The 13,693-nt window shown below is 39.7% G+C and overlaps 1 protein-coding gene across 6 annotated transcripts in view; it reads right to left on the bottom strand.

The window, feature by feature from the left end:
- Window positions 1-13,693, bottom strand: part of CHCHD3 (coiled-coil-helix-coiled-coil-helix domain containing 3) — a 250,368-nt gene that overhangs the window by 150,237 nt on the left and 86,438 nt on the right. For all 6 annotated transcript variants that reach the window (XM_019751017.2, XM_074315354.1, XM_074315355.1 and 3 more), the window contains exon 4: window positions 10,529-10,646. In XM_019751017.2, the coding sequence (XP_019606576.1) occupies window positions 10,529-10,646 (118 nt within the window). The remainder of the gene's footprint in view (window positions 1-10,528; window positions 10,647-13,693) is intronic.

The following is a 13,693-nucleotide window of genomic DNA, read 5'->3' as shown; positions in this document are numbered from 1 at the left end:
CTTGACTGCATGCAACACAAATTAAGTGTACACACACACACACCCCTAGCAATGTTTATACTCAGCTTTTAATTTTACAATAGAAGACTTAGTAAAAATTTACTTACCAGCTCTTTCCTATCATTTGACCAGAGCTGTAAGGAAAGAGCTTTTCTTTAGAAAACAATTTTTTCTGTTACATTAGTTAACCTCTGTGAATAAGAATTATTCTTGGAGTTATTAAACTACATTAATAGTTATATAACTACCTCCCAAATTGGTTTGTTTCTTTTTTTTTTTAACTGAACAAATCTCCAAAACGGTCAATGACATAGTTTTTAAAATTCTATTCAGCGGTTGACTTTACAAGGAAAACCTATGGCATATTTTCACTTTAAATTTTTCTTAAAATTCAGTGAAAACACAAAATACAAAAATTGATTGAATCCACTGCATGACTAAATTGGACAATATATGTGTATATTACATTTCCTCTTAAAAATAATCAGCAAGCCTGTCTCTACTCTGCTCAACAAGCATTCTGCCAGGTTAATGCAACTTTATTACCCAAAGCAGAAAAATAAGCAAATTAACTTTTACCTCCCCTGAAAATAAAGAGTTTACATTGCACATAAAGAAAAACAAAAAACAAAACAATACAAAACATAAAAACAACAGGAAAGTTTCTGCCTTTATAAACTGATGTTCTGCTAAGGGCAAGGGAATAGGTAATTCCTACAAACCAGGTACTTCTGGACCTATATTAACCACCTCTCCCAAAATATAACAGATTATAGCAAACATTTTTTGGCAAGTACACTCAAAAATGACTTTATAAAAGTATACAATAACATTTCATTTCACCAGTATCATTTGCGATGCAGAGATTCACAGGTGAGACTTTTTTTTTTGAATACGGAATTTACAACTTGAAGTGTCAAAACTTTTCCAATGAAAAATGGTTTAGATGGAAATTTTCATTCTAAAATGTACTACTCCATTCTTGGTTCTGAAACAGATTACTGGGAATCCCTGGTAGTGTTACAGCATTTCACTGAGCAGTAACACACAAGCCCACTCGAGTGACGAGGGCTGTCTGCCTCTGCGCTGAGGAGGCGGCTTCTCAGGCTAAGATGGTTTTTGCTTCATGTGTATGAATTTTCAATGCCTTTTTTATTTGTCTGCAGTAATTTCTGCTTTGTCCATGTGCCTGCCCCTAAAAGTCCCCTCATACTTTCTAATACAGTGGCCCAATCCACTATAGGGTAAAAACATAATAACAACTAAATATGCTAAATTGTGCCCCAAATAAGATCACCTACACCGTGAGGGTCTGACCTGTTGCTCTCTCCCTGGGCAAACTTTAGATTCACGGTCTCCTGGACGTATGTTTTATCATCTGAAACAGGAATGACAGATGCCCTGTTCGTATCAAACATTTCGTAACATCAGGTAATGGACTTGAAAGCTCTGGGTGAAATGAAAACTACTAAAAATAAATATCAGTTGTTTTTGTTGTGATGCTGGTTATTAATAAAGCTCATGCGCATTATGGTACCACCTGGAAACACTTCGTATTTCCTTTCGGGTTTGGAGCTATGGTTCCAAGCGGTCAGCTAGCTGTATTCCTGAGAATCAGACAGGCTAAGGAAACTGAAAGGATTAATGTTCAATGTCTAAGCAGAAAATTTCTAAAAGTAGGTTTATAGTCTCCAGTAAAACTAGCCCTGTGACACTGTCTTTCTATCAAGACAATATTAAACATAAATCTAGAATTATATTTACAGTCAGTGTTTTAAACAGGCAGAGAAGATATTTAGACATACAGCTAAGTATAGAATTTTGTAACCATGTGTCACAAAAGATACAAGAATGGGGAGAAAGCTCGAAAACTCCTCTAAACTTTTAATTAATCAACAAATTACTATGACAATGAAGATACTTAATAAGTTTACCACAAGTAATCATAAATTATTGGTGCTGATCATTCCATTATAGTTTTTTGAAAAAAGCTTGGTGCTGTCGGAGTAAATCATATTCTGCTTGCGGCTATGTAGCTTACCTCGAATTATTTCAGAATCATCTAAAATGACTCATTTTTCTATTAAAATGATGAATGTGCTAAATGAGGTATGTAATAAATACTGCAGGTTTGTAAACAGATTCCTGCTCTCTAGAGAATGGAGGCCTGACTTCATTTGCTAATTCTGCCCCGCGGTATTTTTCAGGAGAAGTCATCCTTAAAACACAGTTAGCAAAGAAAAGAGTGGAAAGGGTCACGCTGGAACAAAATGATGAACGTCTTTACGGTCAACGAACTAACCCATGGCACATGCCAATAAACCCTGCCAACCCCAAAAGCAGGGCACAAAACATCAAGAAACACAGAAAGAGCACAACACAGTTCCATTTAGGAATCCTATCTAAGCAATAAAAACGGAGATGCATAAAATAAACAAATACAGAGCTGTTCTAGAACGCTCAACGTTGTGAAGAATTGAATGTCCAATAAACAAAAATGAAGTCGATCTCACTGCACAATAATACATCTCGTAGTCAACATTACTGCTATTCCATTTACCACTGAGCTCACTAACCCACATGTACACGCACAATAGGTTGAAAGCGAGTCTCCAAGGCTGTATCAAAACTAATAGCATGAGACCTGCCACTAAAGACAAAATGGAAAGATTGATGCTGATTGCACACAACGGAACTGACTGGTCTTACTGTCTCATTCAAAACAGAAAGTGCAAAGCTCTTCTTTAGGATTTAGAAGGCTTGATGGACTTCATTGTGCTTATGGTAAACTTCTAATTTGTTACAGGTTAAAGCCAACACAGAAGGCCATATTTCTCAGCCTCTTCAGCAGGAAATGAGATGATGATGTCAGTTCAATAAAGTCTGAAGGCTCTAATGACAGTTCATTTCGTACCAGGCAGTGGAACAAACAAGTTAACAATAAACGCCATCTCATTGTAAAGAGATGGAATTAGAACCAGCTTTTTGCACCTTAGTTACCTATGGATTTTTAGTCAGTGCTCCCCGTCCCTCACCTTGACACCCATAATGGCCCAAGTGATGGGACGTCAATATGCTATTTATGGCGGGGCTTCCACACAGGACATCACTCTACAAGAGTTGCCCTGAGCTGAACAGTCGGCAAGCAATTTGATGCATTTTTTAAAGTGCATTTAGAATGAAAATATGACGGCACATCCTACGCAGAGACGCTCCTCATAGCTGACTTTAAATACTACTAGTTGTTGGCAACAGCATCAACAGCATTCTACCCAACTGTGCTCTTTTCTTCTCGAATCACTTTGTCAACAAAGCCGTACAGTCTGAGAGAGTCCCTTGGGGAAAAAAGCAACATGAGCAAATTGCAGTTACCTGGACGCTGGGTCCACTGGGCAGACCTGCCAACCTGGAGTGAGATTCAATCTCCGCTGCCCCAAGAATTCTCATCCATTCTCTCCTCCCGGACCCTCAGTATCTGCTCCCCAGGAAATCAGGCTTCCGTAAGGCTCTCTAGTAAAGTTAAGATCCTAGGTAATTCTGCAGAGCCGGATGAGGGCGGGGTGTGACAACGTACACTGAGAAACACACTCACCTGGTTCAGTTTTCAGTATACAAGCAATACTGACATGTGTAATAACCGTCCTAGCCTTTCTCTGGGCTCTCTCGTTTCTACGGTAGCAGCAAACAAACCTACCTGAAGCTGACCTGGCAATGCGTGACTAACAATCTTTGATGAACAACCTCTTCCGAGCGCTGTGCGCGTTCCAGCTGCGATAATACACACAGGAAGTAACGACCACACATGAGAATAAGAACAAAGAACGTCAAGGGAGAAGATGGCGTACGGATGCTTTGCGCTGGGCGCTAGAACGGCTTGCTGGATCCAAACACAGAAGGCACAGCGATGCAGGGAGGCCCTGCTCCCACCTGTCTTGAGGGATGCTGCCCTTTCTTTACCTTTCCTGATACGATAGTAACTGAGCAAAGAGAAAGCACAGGACTTGCAGATGGATCCCAGGTCCCATTCTCACCAATTGACATCGAGGAAACTATCTTATACGTAAATGGCTTAGATCCCTCAAACATAAAGTAGGAATTCTATATTTAAATCGTCTTCAAAAGCAAAACTCAGAATTGTCAACTTCATTTTTGACATTAAAAGCAAATTAATACTCCATGCATGTCAAAACATTTGGGGCTTGGTGTCTATAGCAAGAAAGCCAGCAAGTGGCATACATAACCAGAGGGATCGTGTTAATAGAAGTTAAAGTCAAAGTACTAAATTGCACCCAAAAGACAAGAACATTTAAAAAGCATCTCTAAGTGCCCGATAAAAGAAGCCAGAATACCTGCGGCTGCAATGCCACTTCATTTACCTTGTTAATTTTCACGATACTAACATGCCCATGTAATCACTCACTGTTCTTTCACACAGAACTTTTGAGCACGAACCATGCTGATCATTTCAAAACTACAACCCCACTGTCTCCTTTGCCCTTGGAGAGGACACCACTTATACGTTAGGCAGCAGCAGTATTATCTACTTTCTTTGATTTAGTAGTTCTCCTCCATATCCCAAATGCAAAACCTTTTTCTCTTTTACCATGAAATTTCAACTGTCACAGTTTGAAGCACAAACAAAACGCAGAACTGAAAAGGACACACCACAAAATTAATCAATTCTTCTTGATTGCTTCACTGGTGCATTTCAGACAAAAAGGAAACTGGGGATGAAGAGTGACATCTTGCTGAGAGTCGCTTAAATCTGCAAAACCTAGATTTATGCATTCACCTACCCTATTTTTTAGTGTTATTTTTTTCTAAGCACTACGACCGTTTTACAAATTCAGAAATTATAAGTAAGAAGAAGAAGAAAAAAAAAACACAATGTAATGACCTTCCCCCACAAACTACACTTGGCTGGAGACTTTGAGGTGAGGAAAAGCAACCAGATCTAACTCATATCCCAGCAACTAACAGCACCTAATACACAGTAGGTGTTTAATAAATTTGTGTCCCTTGGAAAGGGACCAAAACACCTAATGATCTGACTAATGAGCTCCCTGTTTCCTTCCATTTCTTCCTCTATTCTATCCTTGACACTTCACTAGCGTGAGCTACCAAAATGCCCATCTAACCATTTCCTTTCTCCGTTTCAAACCCCTGGATGAATACAGCCCAGGGTTCTTTGGGACTCATGATCTTAGCCATGCCACCTTCTTCTGCCCCATCCCTCAACACTCCTTGCACTGTCTTCCCACTCGGCCACTCCGTGGAGTTAGTGTCCCATTGTCCCATGTTTCCGAGTGCTTGTGCCTTGCCATGTCAGAGGCTGGGACCGGCCACCCCTCTACCATGGATTCAATTATTTTCTCTACATACTTGAGAACCCAGCTCGGGCACGACCTCCCTAGAAAATCTTTTCTATTCTTCCCCATTTCCTCTCCTCCCATTTCTGGGGCTTGCATCAACTCAATTCTTCATTTCTTCAGTCAACACGTATTTATTGACTGTTTGCTCTCTGCTGGGCACTGGCACAGATCAGACGCTCCAATGCGTATTGAACAAATGAATGAAGATAGAGCAGTGTGTTCAGAGAAAAGTCCCTGCTTTCACAAAAGTGAGAATCTCACAAAAATTTAAGTAGTGTGGCTCTGTAATAGACTCAGCACTTTCACATTATTTTAAATGTATCTGTCTGTCACATGCACTGTGAACTCCTTAGGGCAGGGTTTTGTCTTTTTCACTTATAGACCTTTAGTATCCAGCACAGTGTTTTTCATACGGTAAGTACTCAGTAAAATATCTGTCCAAACAGTGAAGGAAATTATTTCACATTTAGGTTTATAAATTCCAGAACATTTAAGTAAATAGTTCCTTAAGCAAAGACAGCGGGCTTCTTTTCAAGTTTAGATTAAAAAAAAAAAACAACAACATAATTCTGTGGTGATAACAAGAAATGGCTAATGTTGAAACAGCCTATTGAGAAGGAAAAAAAAAGTCCATCAAATTTTAATTGACATTTTAAAAAGAAATCAAATATAACTGTCAAGTCAAAAAAACACTACTTCCTGCTCTTTAATTTATAAATAAAAAAAATTCTGACACAGCAAATGTTGGATTTATATGTACCAGGTCGTCAAAGATGCACAAAATGTCAAATCACATTAACTTTACAGGTTTCTTGGTGCTGCCCTTCTACTTAGTTTTCATTCTTCCCAGAGGTGCTTTCCTGCTCCTAAGAAACATAGCTTTAATGTGAATTTTATTTAATACTTCATGTGGGTAAAATTATCAGTGAACTGCCTCCCCAAAACCTCTGGGTGAAATCAGCTGATTAACATATTGGTACCCAGGCCTCCGAGGTGGAATGAGGGGCTGGTAAGCTCTTCCTGAATCTAGAACAGGACTTACAGCTTCTCCCGCCAAAGCAACTCTTCCAAAAGGGAAAGTTTTGGTCAGATCTTAGTTGAAAACTTCAACAACAGGGCCACCATGACTTTGCCCTTCAAAGAGCTCTCAGAAAGCTAGCTGCTGTGACAGCTGTGGAAGAAAAGCCTGGATTCACATCTTGGGGGACAGCCATCTAAATGCCAACCGTCTGTGGGTGGAGGACGGTGAGCGAGAGAGGGAAGAGTTCGTTTTATCTCATGGCACCAGCATTCAGTCAGTTTTGTTGTTGCTTTTTTTCATATTTTTTTCCCTAGTTCTCCTGAAAGACAGCTTTCCAATTCCTTCAAATGTGTGAAACCCAACCTTTACTTTCTTTTAGGCTGCAACATCTGGTTTCTGTAGAGGAACAAATCAGCGTTTGGCCACCACCCGCATATTAGGGGTAAGAATGGCAGCAGCAATGGGGGCCCAGATTTCACAGTGGAACAATGCTAATGTTTTTGGGGTGATTCTCCCATGAATCATGGGTTCTGAGGATGGCTGCTTTCCCAGCTGGGGATCAAGTGACTAAGGGACAACAGTAGGTTTGAAGTCACGTTCCACACCACATGTTTTACAAGGTGGCGGGGTACAGAATTTGGAAACCTGGATGGTAGGTATCCATAGTGGGGAAAAGGCAGAAAGAACGTTATAGCCCCTAAACACTAATTATATGTGTGATACTGCTTACTCCTTTAGTAATTTTTTTCTAAATTTCAACTGCGGTAAAATACACATAACATAGAATTTACCACCGTAACCATTTAGAACGGTACAGTTCAGGAGTATAAAGTACACTCACTGTCGTGCAGCCAATCTCCAGAATTGCTTTCACCCTGCAAAACTGACACTCCGTAACTATCAGAAAGCTCTCCATTGCTCCCTCCCCCCGGCCCTTGGCAACCACCCTTCCACTTTCCGTCTCTATAAATCTGACCACTCTAAATACCTCATATAAGCGGAGTCATATGGTATCTATCTTTTCTGGTGACTGCTTTATTTCAATTAGCATAATGTCCTCAAGGTTCATCTATGATGCATGATGTGCCAGAATTTCCTTCCTTTTTAAGGCTGAATAACATTCCATTGTCTGTACAGACCCCGTTTTTGTCTATGCATTCATCTACTGTACACTTGGGTTGCTTCTACCATTTGGCTACTGTGAATAAGGCTGCCATGAACATGGGCATACAAATATCTCGAGACCCTGCTTTTAATTCTTTTGGATAAATACCCACAAGTGGGATTGTGGAACCATATGGCAATTCTATTTTTAGTGTTTTGTGGAACTGCCAGATTGTTTTCCATAGTGGCTGCACCACATCCATTCTCACAGCCTTGCCAATCGTGTTATGATCTGTCTTTGTGACAGTACCCATCTGAATGGTTCCTGAGCAGTTTTTATATTTTCCGAGTTTTCTATAATATCTCTGTGTTATTTTAGTAATTAGAGGGAAATCCAGTGAAATACATTCAACCATTAAAAGTGATCATACAAGAACTAACTTACTGGTATGGGAAGACCTTTACCATGTAGCCCAAAACTTTTAAAGGTGAAGGTTATTGTAAGTTATATGCGTCTATGTATATTATCCTCTACGTTTGGGGCTAGACATATACCCATACTCATAATGTTTTATGCAGACTTAGTGGGATGTGAAAGGGAATATAAAAACAATCAACCAGAAAGTGAATAGTAATTATCTGTGGAGAGTGGTAATTTAAGTGATCTGAATATCTTTTGAATGTATTTTCTTATCTTTGCCCAATGAGTACACGTGTCCTCCACAATGATGACGAATAACAACACAGGAGGACACCTGGTAAAGAAGTTGGGCGTCATCGGGCACCTAAACTGCTACAGGCGGCCATGTGGCTGTGATTACCAATTATCACAAAAATGTCTGAGAACACTCAAGCCAGGGTGGGACCCTCGGAATCAGCCAAAAGCCTATTGTATAAATTCTACTTTTATTCCCTCAGTGCTGTGAGGGCTTTATTTGGCTGATATTATGATAGACGCTGAAATTCAGGAGTTGAGAGTATGGTAATTTGCCATTTATATGAGCATCCTACAACGCCAGAATCAATAAAGAAGAGACCTAACAAAACAGAATATACAATGCCAATTTCTTAGGCTTAACATGCACACACAGACACACACACACACACAGACACAGACACACACACACACGCAATAGACAAGACTTGTAAGGTACAAATGGGCTCAAGAAAAATGGATTCAAGGTAGCTCTTCCAACCAAACTACATTACATAATATTTCAGTTACTGTTATATAAGAAATTCTTATATTTCCACATTTTTGGTGAAAACTCTCCTTTTCATGCTTTATCATCCGCATGTGTGTATGTTTAATGAGGCTTTTTTTTTTTTTTTAATCCCAAGCTTGCTTGTCTCCCTCAACTAAAAGAATAAGACAGTATGACCAAACTTAGGCACAAAGATGTAGAGAATAAAAGTGCTTCAACGATAAGAGATAAAAAAGCTGGAGCACAAACAAAAATGCCAACCAAGGATTCTTCTACCCACTAGAAACTAAGAAGCTTGCTCCCCCATCTTTCTTAAACATAAGCACGTTTAACCCTTTCAACGCCACCCGACCTCAAAATTGGGAGGCTATAACATTAGTGGAAATGACTCTTCAAAACCCTGCCCTGATATATTTTCAATATCCTCAAAAATAAAAAAACAAAACAAAACAAAAACCCCAAGCTTAGGAGTACAGTAGCTATCATGAATGATTGAATTACGTCTTTAATTCTGGAATTATCCCCCTTTCAGGACAAATGACTTTCCTTCCCCATCTCTTGGCCTCAGTTCCACTCAACACGTGTGTCCTCCAAGATGGCTACCAGCCGGTCCCTTGACACTTCTTTCTTAATCCATGACCTCTACTCTGACTTCACTGTCTACCATTCAGCCTGGATCCTGAATGAGTCACTGAAGAAGTGAATTCATTACACATTAATTTCCTTTAATTTTCTCTATTAGTGCCTAGTCATAGGTTAGCCTCTCAAAGAAAGGACCAAGGGAAAGAACAGAAGAGAGCAGAAACGGACACGTTCCTTCAAATGTTTAACAATACCCAATTGCCCGCTGAACTAAGGACGCCTTCCCTCCCCCAGTCTTGCGTTTATAGTTCGCCAATATATAATCACATTTTACCTCCCCAGTGAGTTCCCAAATATGAGGTTCTGAAAAGCTACACGTGGTTTTCTAGGGAGGCTGAAATGAGAGCTGAACAGCCAGTGCCCCAGGCTTCATCCAAAGCAGTTCCATTTTTATCTAACAACGGGAAATGGTTTATAAATTACGGTACACTCAGAGACAAATATTATTCAGCTGTTAAAAACTGTATTTCAGAAGAACATTTGGTGACATAAGAAAATGTCCCGGATGCTAAACACGATACACAGCATTATCCGAATTCTTAAATATGAAACATACCTAGGAAAAAAAATTGTCTACAAGGAAATACACCCCAGTGTAAACTGTGGTTGTGCGAGAATGGCAGATTTATGGGTGTCTTTTCAAGTTTATGCTTTCTATTCATCGTGTTTAGACACATTCATGCAATGTTTCCCTCAAAATAAAATAATAATTTCTTTCTTTAAAAATTATGGTTCCCAAAGCCCTTGTTCTGTTTTCCCCTTTCAAAAGCCCAGAACGTGACTGATCAAACCATACTCACCTTTGTGGGAGCCTTCACAGACCTACATCTGGTTGTGACCAGCAGGATAAAAACAGGCTAGGCTGCTTGCCCCAGAGGTTTCAAAAACAATGAAATGAAAAGGGACACAGGGAGACACACACTCCATCCCTTCAAGTAAGATGTATGTACCTGTATCTCTCTGTTGACCTTTATTTCAATAATTCTGAAGTTACCTGCCTTAAAATGCCCTTCATGGTTCATCTCAGCAAATCGTCAATTACTTGTAAAAGTCAAAAATCAAGAAAATCTAAGCCAAGAGAACGTGAATTTTGTCAACCCTAAAAGTTGGCAGGCGTGCTTAGCTCTTCCCAAACGCTGGCGGTTTCCCTGTGAAGACGTTTTTCCCAAATCCGTGACACTCACCAGCAGCTTTGCCTTGGAACGCTCTTCCTCACTGGATATCCTCTCGCGGAGAATAGCTCTGGTCAGCTGCTCATTGGCTAAAGCCCTGTCTCGGTCCACTTCTTTCCCTTGTTTTAATCTGAAAAGGCAAGAAAGGTCTACCTTAGAAAACAAGATGTTATTAGTTGACATTTTTCTTTTTTAAATGAAACACTTAAATAAACAGAGACAGCCGAAATCACCTTGGCCTATAGTTTAACAAAAGCAAGTGTATTTTCTAGTAAATCCCCACGCAGCCTTGACCCCAGTATTTAAAAGAACAGAACTCAAATACGTGATGTTTATCTATTTGACTGCTAAACTCGTTTTACAAAGGTCTTCTTAAGTAAAACTGAATCTGCCCATCTAAAAATTTATCCCTGGTACCACTGTCTGTCCTCTGGAGATATAAATAATAAATCTAATTAACAAGCCATCTACAAGACAAATATTTGAAGGTAACCATCGCTTCCCCTCACAATTGACTCAATCAAGTGTTTACTGAATACACCACAAGTCCTGTGTGAGGCATTGATGACACCTCAATTGAGGCACTGAGGCACATCACCTGCAAGTAAAAGAGACACTAACTCGTGCTGAACGAGAAGGACATGGCCCGGTCCTCATGGATCTTATATTACAGCAGAAAACTCAAACCACAATGAAGATATCTCCCCTCCCAGGGAATTACTCCCATTTCCCAACAATCCTCCTATGCAAAATTGGCCAGACATTTCAACAGCAGGGCTGCTCATATCTGGAACGACTCCAATTTGTCCCTTAGCTCTGAACTAAACGTAACACTGCAGACATGGTTTGGCCAAATTACACAGCAGAACTGCACCTCCCAAGGCCTGCACACAATGCTAATTCTATTAATGAAGCGTCCGATTGCATTAGGTTGATCAGTAACCTCATCACACAATTAGATCGTATTAAGTTACAATCCACTAAAACCCCTCATTGTGCATGAAAAAGATAAATTGCTTTGGCACCGATCTTCACCATCGTGCCTGCCATGTAAAGGTATTCAGTAATCACTGAAGGAGAGTACATTTCAGCCTAATCTCATGGACAAAGATTTTCTGATTGCCTTTTCTTCTTCGAGAGAAAACGCCTTCATACCATCATATCCCCAAAGGCATAAGTGATGCTTTGAAAAGGTAAAATTGTTATGTTGGTATAAGTGAACTTCTGAGTGAAATCTGCTTTATAAGTGGGAATGATGAGCACCAAATGGAACTCCATACTAGTCTATCAAATTTTAATTTCAAAAAGATTCTTGAAAAGAGCAAAAGAAAAAAAAAAAGAAAAATTTTTCTGTTAACGATTTTTAAAATGCTCCATCATCCTGAAACCCTGTCCTTCTCAGAAAACAATTATAACAGAGAAAAATCACCTTGTAAACTATATCCCAAAGTTACAACGCTCTCCCCTTAAAAATTAAACCTGTGTGTTTTTGTGTCGTGAATAAAGATGATGAACAGAAACAAATGGAAACCTGCCCTTTGAAATTCTGTCATGCAAAAGTAGCTACTAGGAAATTTTTCCTCAAGCAGTAAACACTATTAGGCTTATACAAAGCAAATGTCTCTATGTTACATCACAGTGAATTTCACAACAAATGCAGCAACATGCTAATTCAGGATACGAACTCACTGGACATGTACGATTGTAACAGAACAGCACTCATAGAGGTCCTATCCACTCCCCTGGAGTGGCAGTTCTGGAAGGATGGTCACTTAACCGGCAGCAGCAGCCTCCTCCGAGAACTTGTCAGAAATGCACAGCCTCAGACACTACCCCACACCCATTGGATCAGAAACTTGGGCGGGACAGCAAACTGTCCTTTAATAGGCCTTCCAGGTGCTTCCGATGCATAGCAAAGTCTGAGGACCACGGCCTTCAAATACAAAAATACTCTTTAACCCAAATAAATCCTGGCAAAATATAAAAGGAGAGTAACATCAAAAACGAGGTGGTCCACAGAAGAATATTATAGTGATAACTGCTGAGGTTACGAATCAGATGATCAGAGGGCAATTAAATCATTTTTACAGCACATCCCCTGCAAGGAGAAGATGTTATCTATTTTACAAGTGAGGTGGAAACTAAAATATTAAAAATTATCATGTACGGATCACCTACTGTGCGAGTACACCAAGCACTGCCTTCAAAGGCGATCCACACACATCTACAAAACTGTCAGAAAAATTGCATTATGACTTCACGAGCATAAAATGAATTCTATACAACGAGGTTTTCTCATATCTACCACATATTTTAATAACCACATGTTTTTTTCTGAGTTTATTTGCATGTGGAACCCATTTTAATTACAAAGGGAGTTCAAAGGGGCTCAATCTTAAGAAATATCATGAAGTTCTGGCAAGTTAGTGACAAAGAAGCAAAGACATAAGCACAAAAATCTTCAATGTCATAATAAAAAAAATAAAGGTTCTTCAGCTTGTGAGATTTGGCACAGCTGCACAAACTTTGGAATTTGAGTCCGGGGTCCAAATCAAGGCTCTACCACTTACTAGCTGAGTAAGTACTTCGGTTAACCTCCCTGGGTTCTGTAATTCTCCTGAGTAAAATAGATTGATATAGTAAGTACCTTACAAGGTTCTGCATACATGGAGCACTTAGCACAATGCCTGTAAGAATATGCACCCAACACGTCACATAAGTAGCGGCAATAATAATAGTACCCACTGTGGGTCAGGAAGGAATACAGAAAAGGCAGTGATGTTCTAAAAAGAAGAAAATCTCCAAATTCACTAAATACCCTGTGAACACATACAGCTTTGTCTTCTCCATCTTTTCCCCCCAGTTTTTCACCAATAAGAAGTCCTGCTTTATTTTTACTATTTTCAAGGCCTTCTGAAATTAAAAGCTGACAGTAATGACCGAGCACCCCTATCCTTTCACACGCCCCTTACTTCTTTCCCACTTGCCTGTAAACTCTGTGAGAGCAAGGACTTGCTCTGTTCTTGTTCTCGGCTATATTCCCAATGCTTTTAACAGCGCCTACCACACAGGAAGCGTTCAACAAATACTTGGTGAAATGTCTGAATGCATGGAGGGATGAATGGCATATTTCCAACCACAGACCAAAAAGAAAAAAAAAGGAAAACTAGCTGCAGA

Source organism: Rhinolophus sinicus, linkage group LG11 (genome assembly GCF_036562045.2).
Source record: "Rhinolophus sinicus isolate RSC01 linkage group LG11, ASM3656204v1, whole genome shotgun sequence".
In the NCBI taxonomy this organism is placed as follows: Eukaryota; Metazoa; Chordata; class Mammalia; order Chiroptera; family Rhinolophidae; genus Rhinolophus; species Rhinolophus sinicus.
This window is presented reverse-complemented; position numbering and strand designations above follow the sequence as displayed.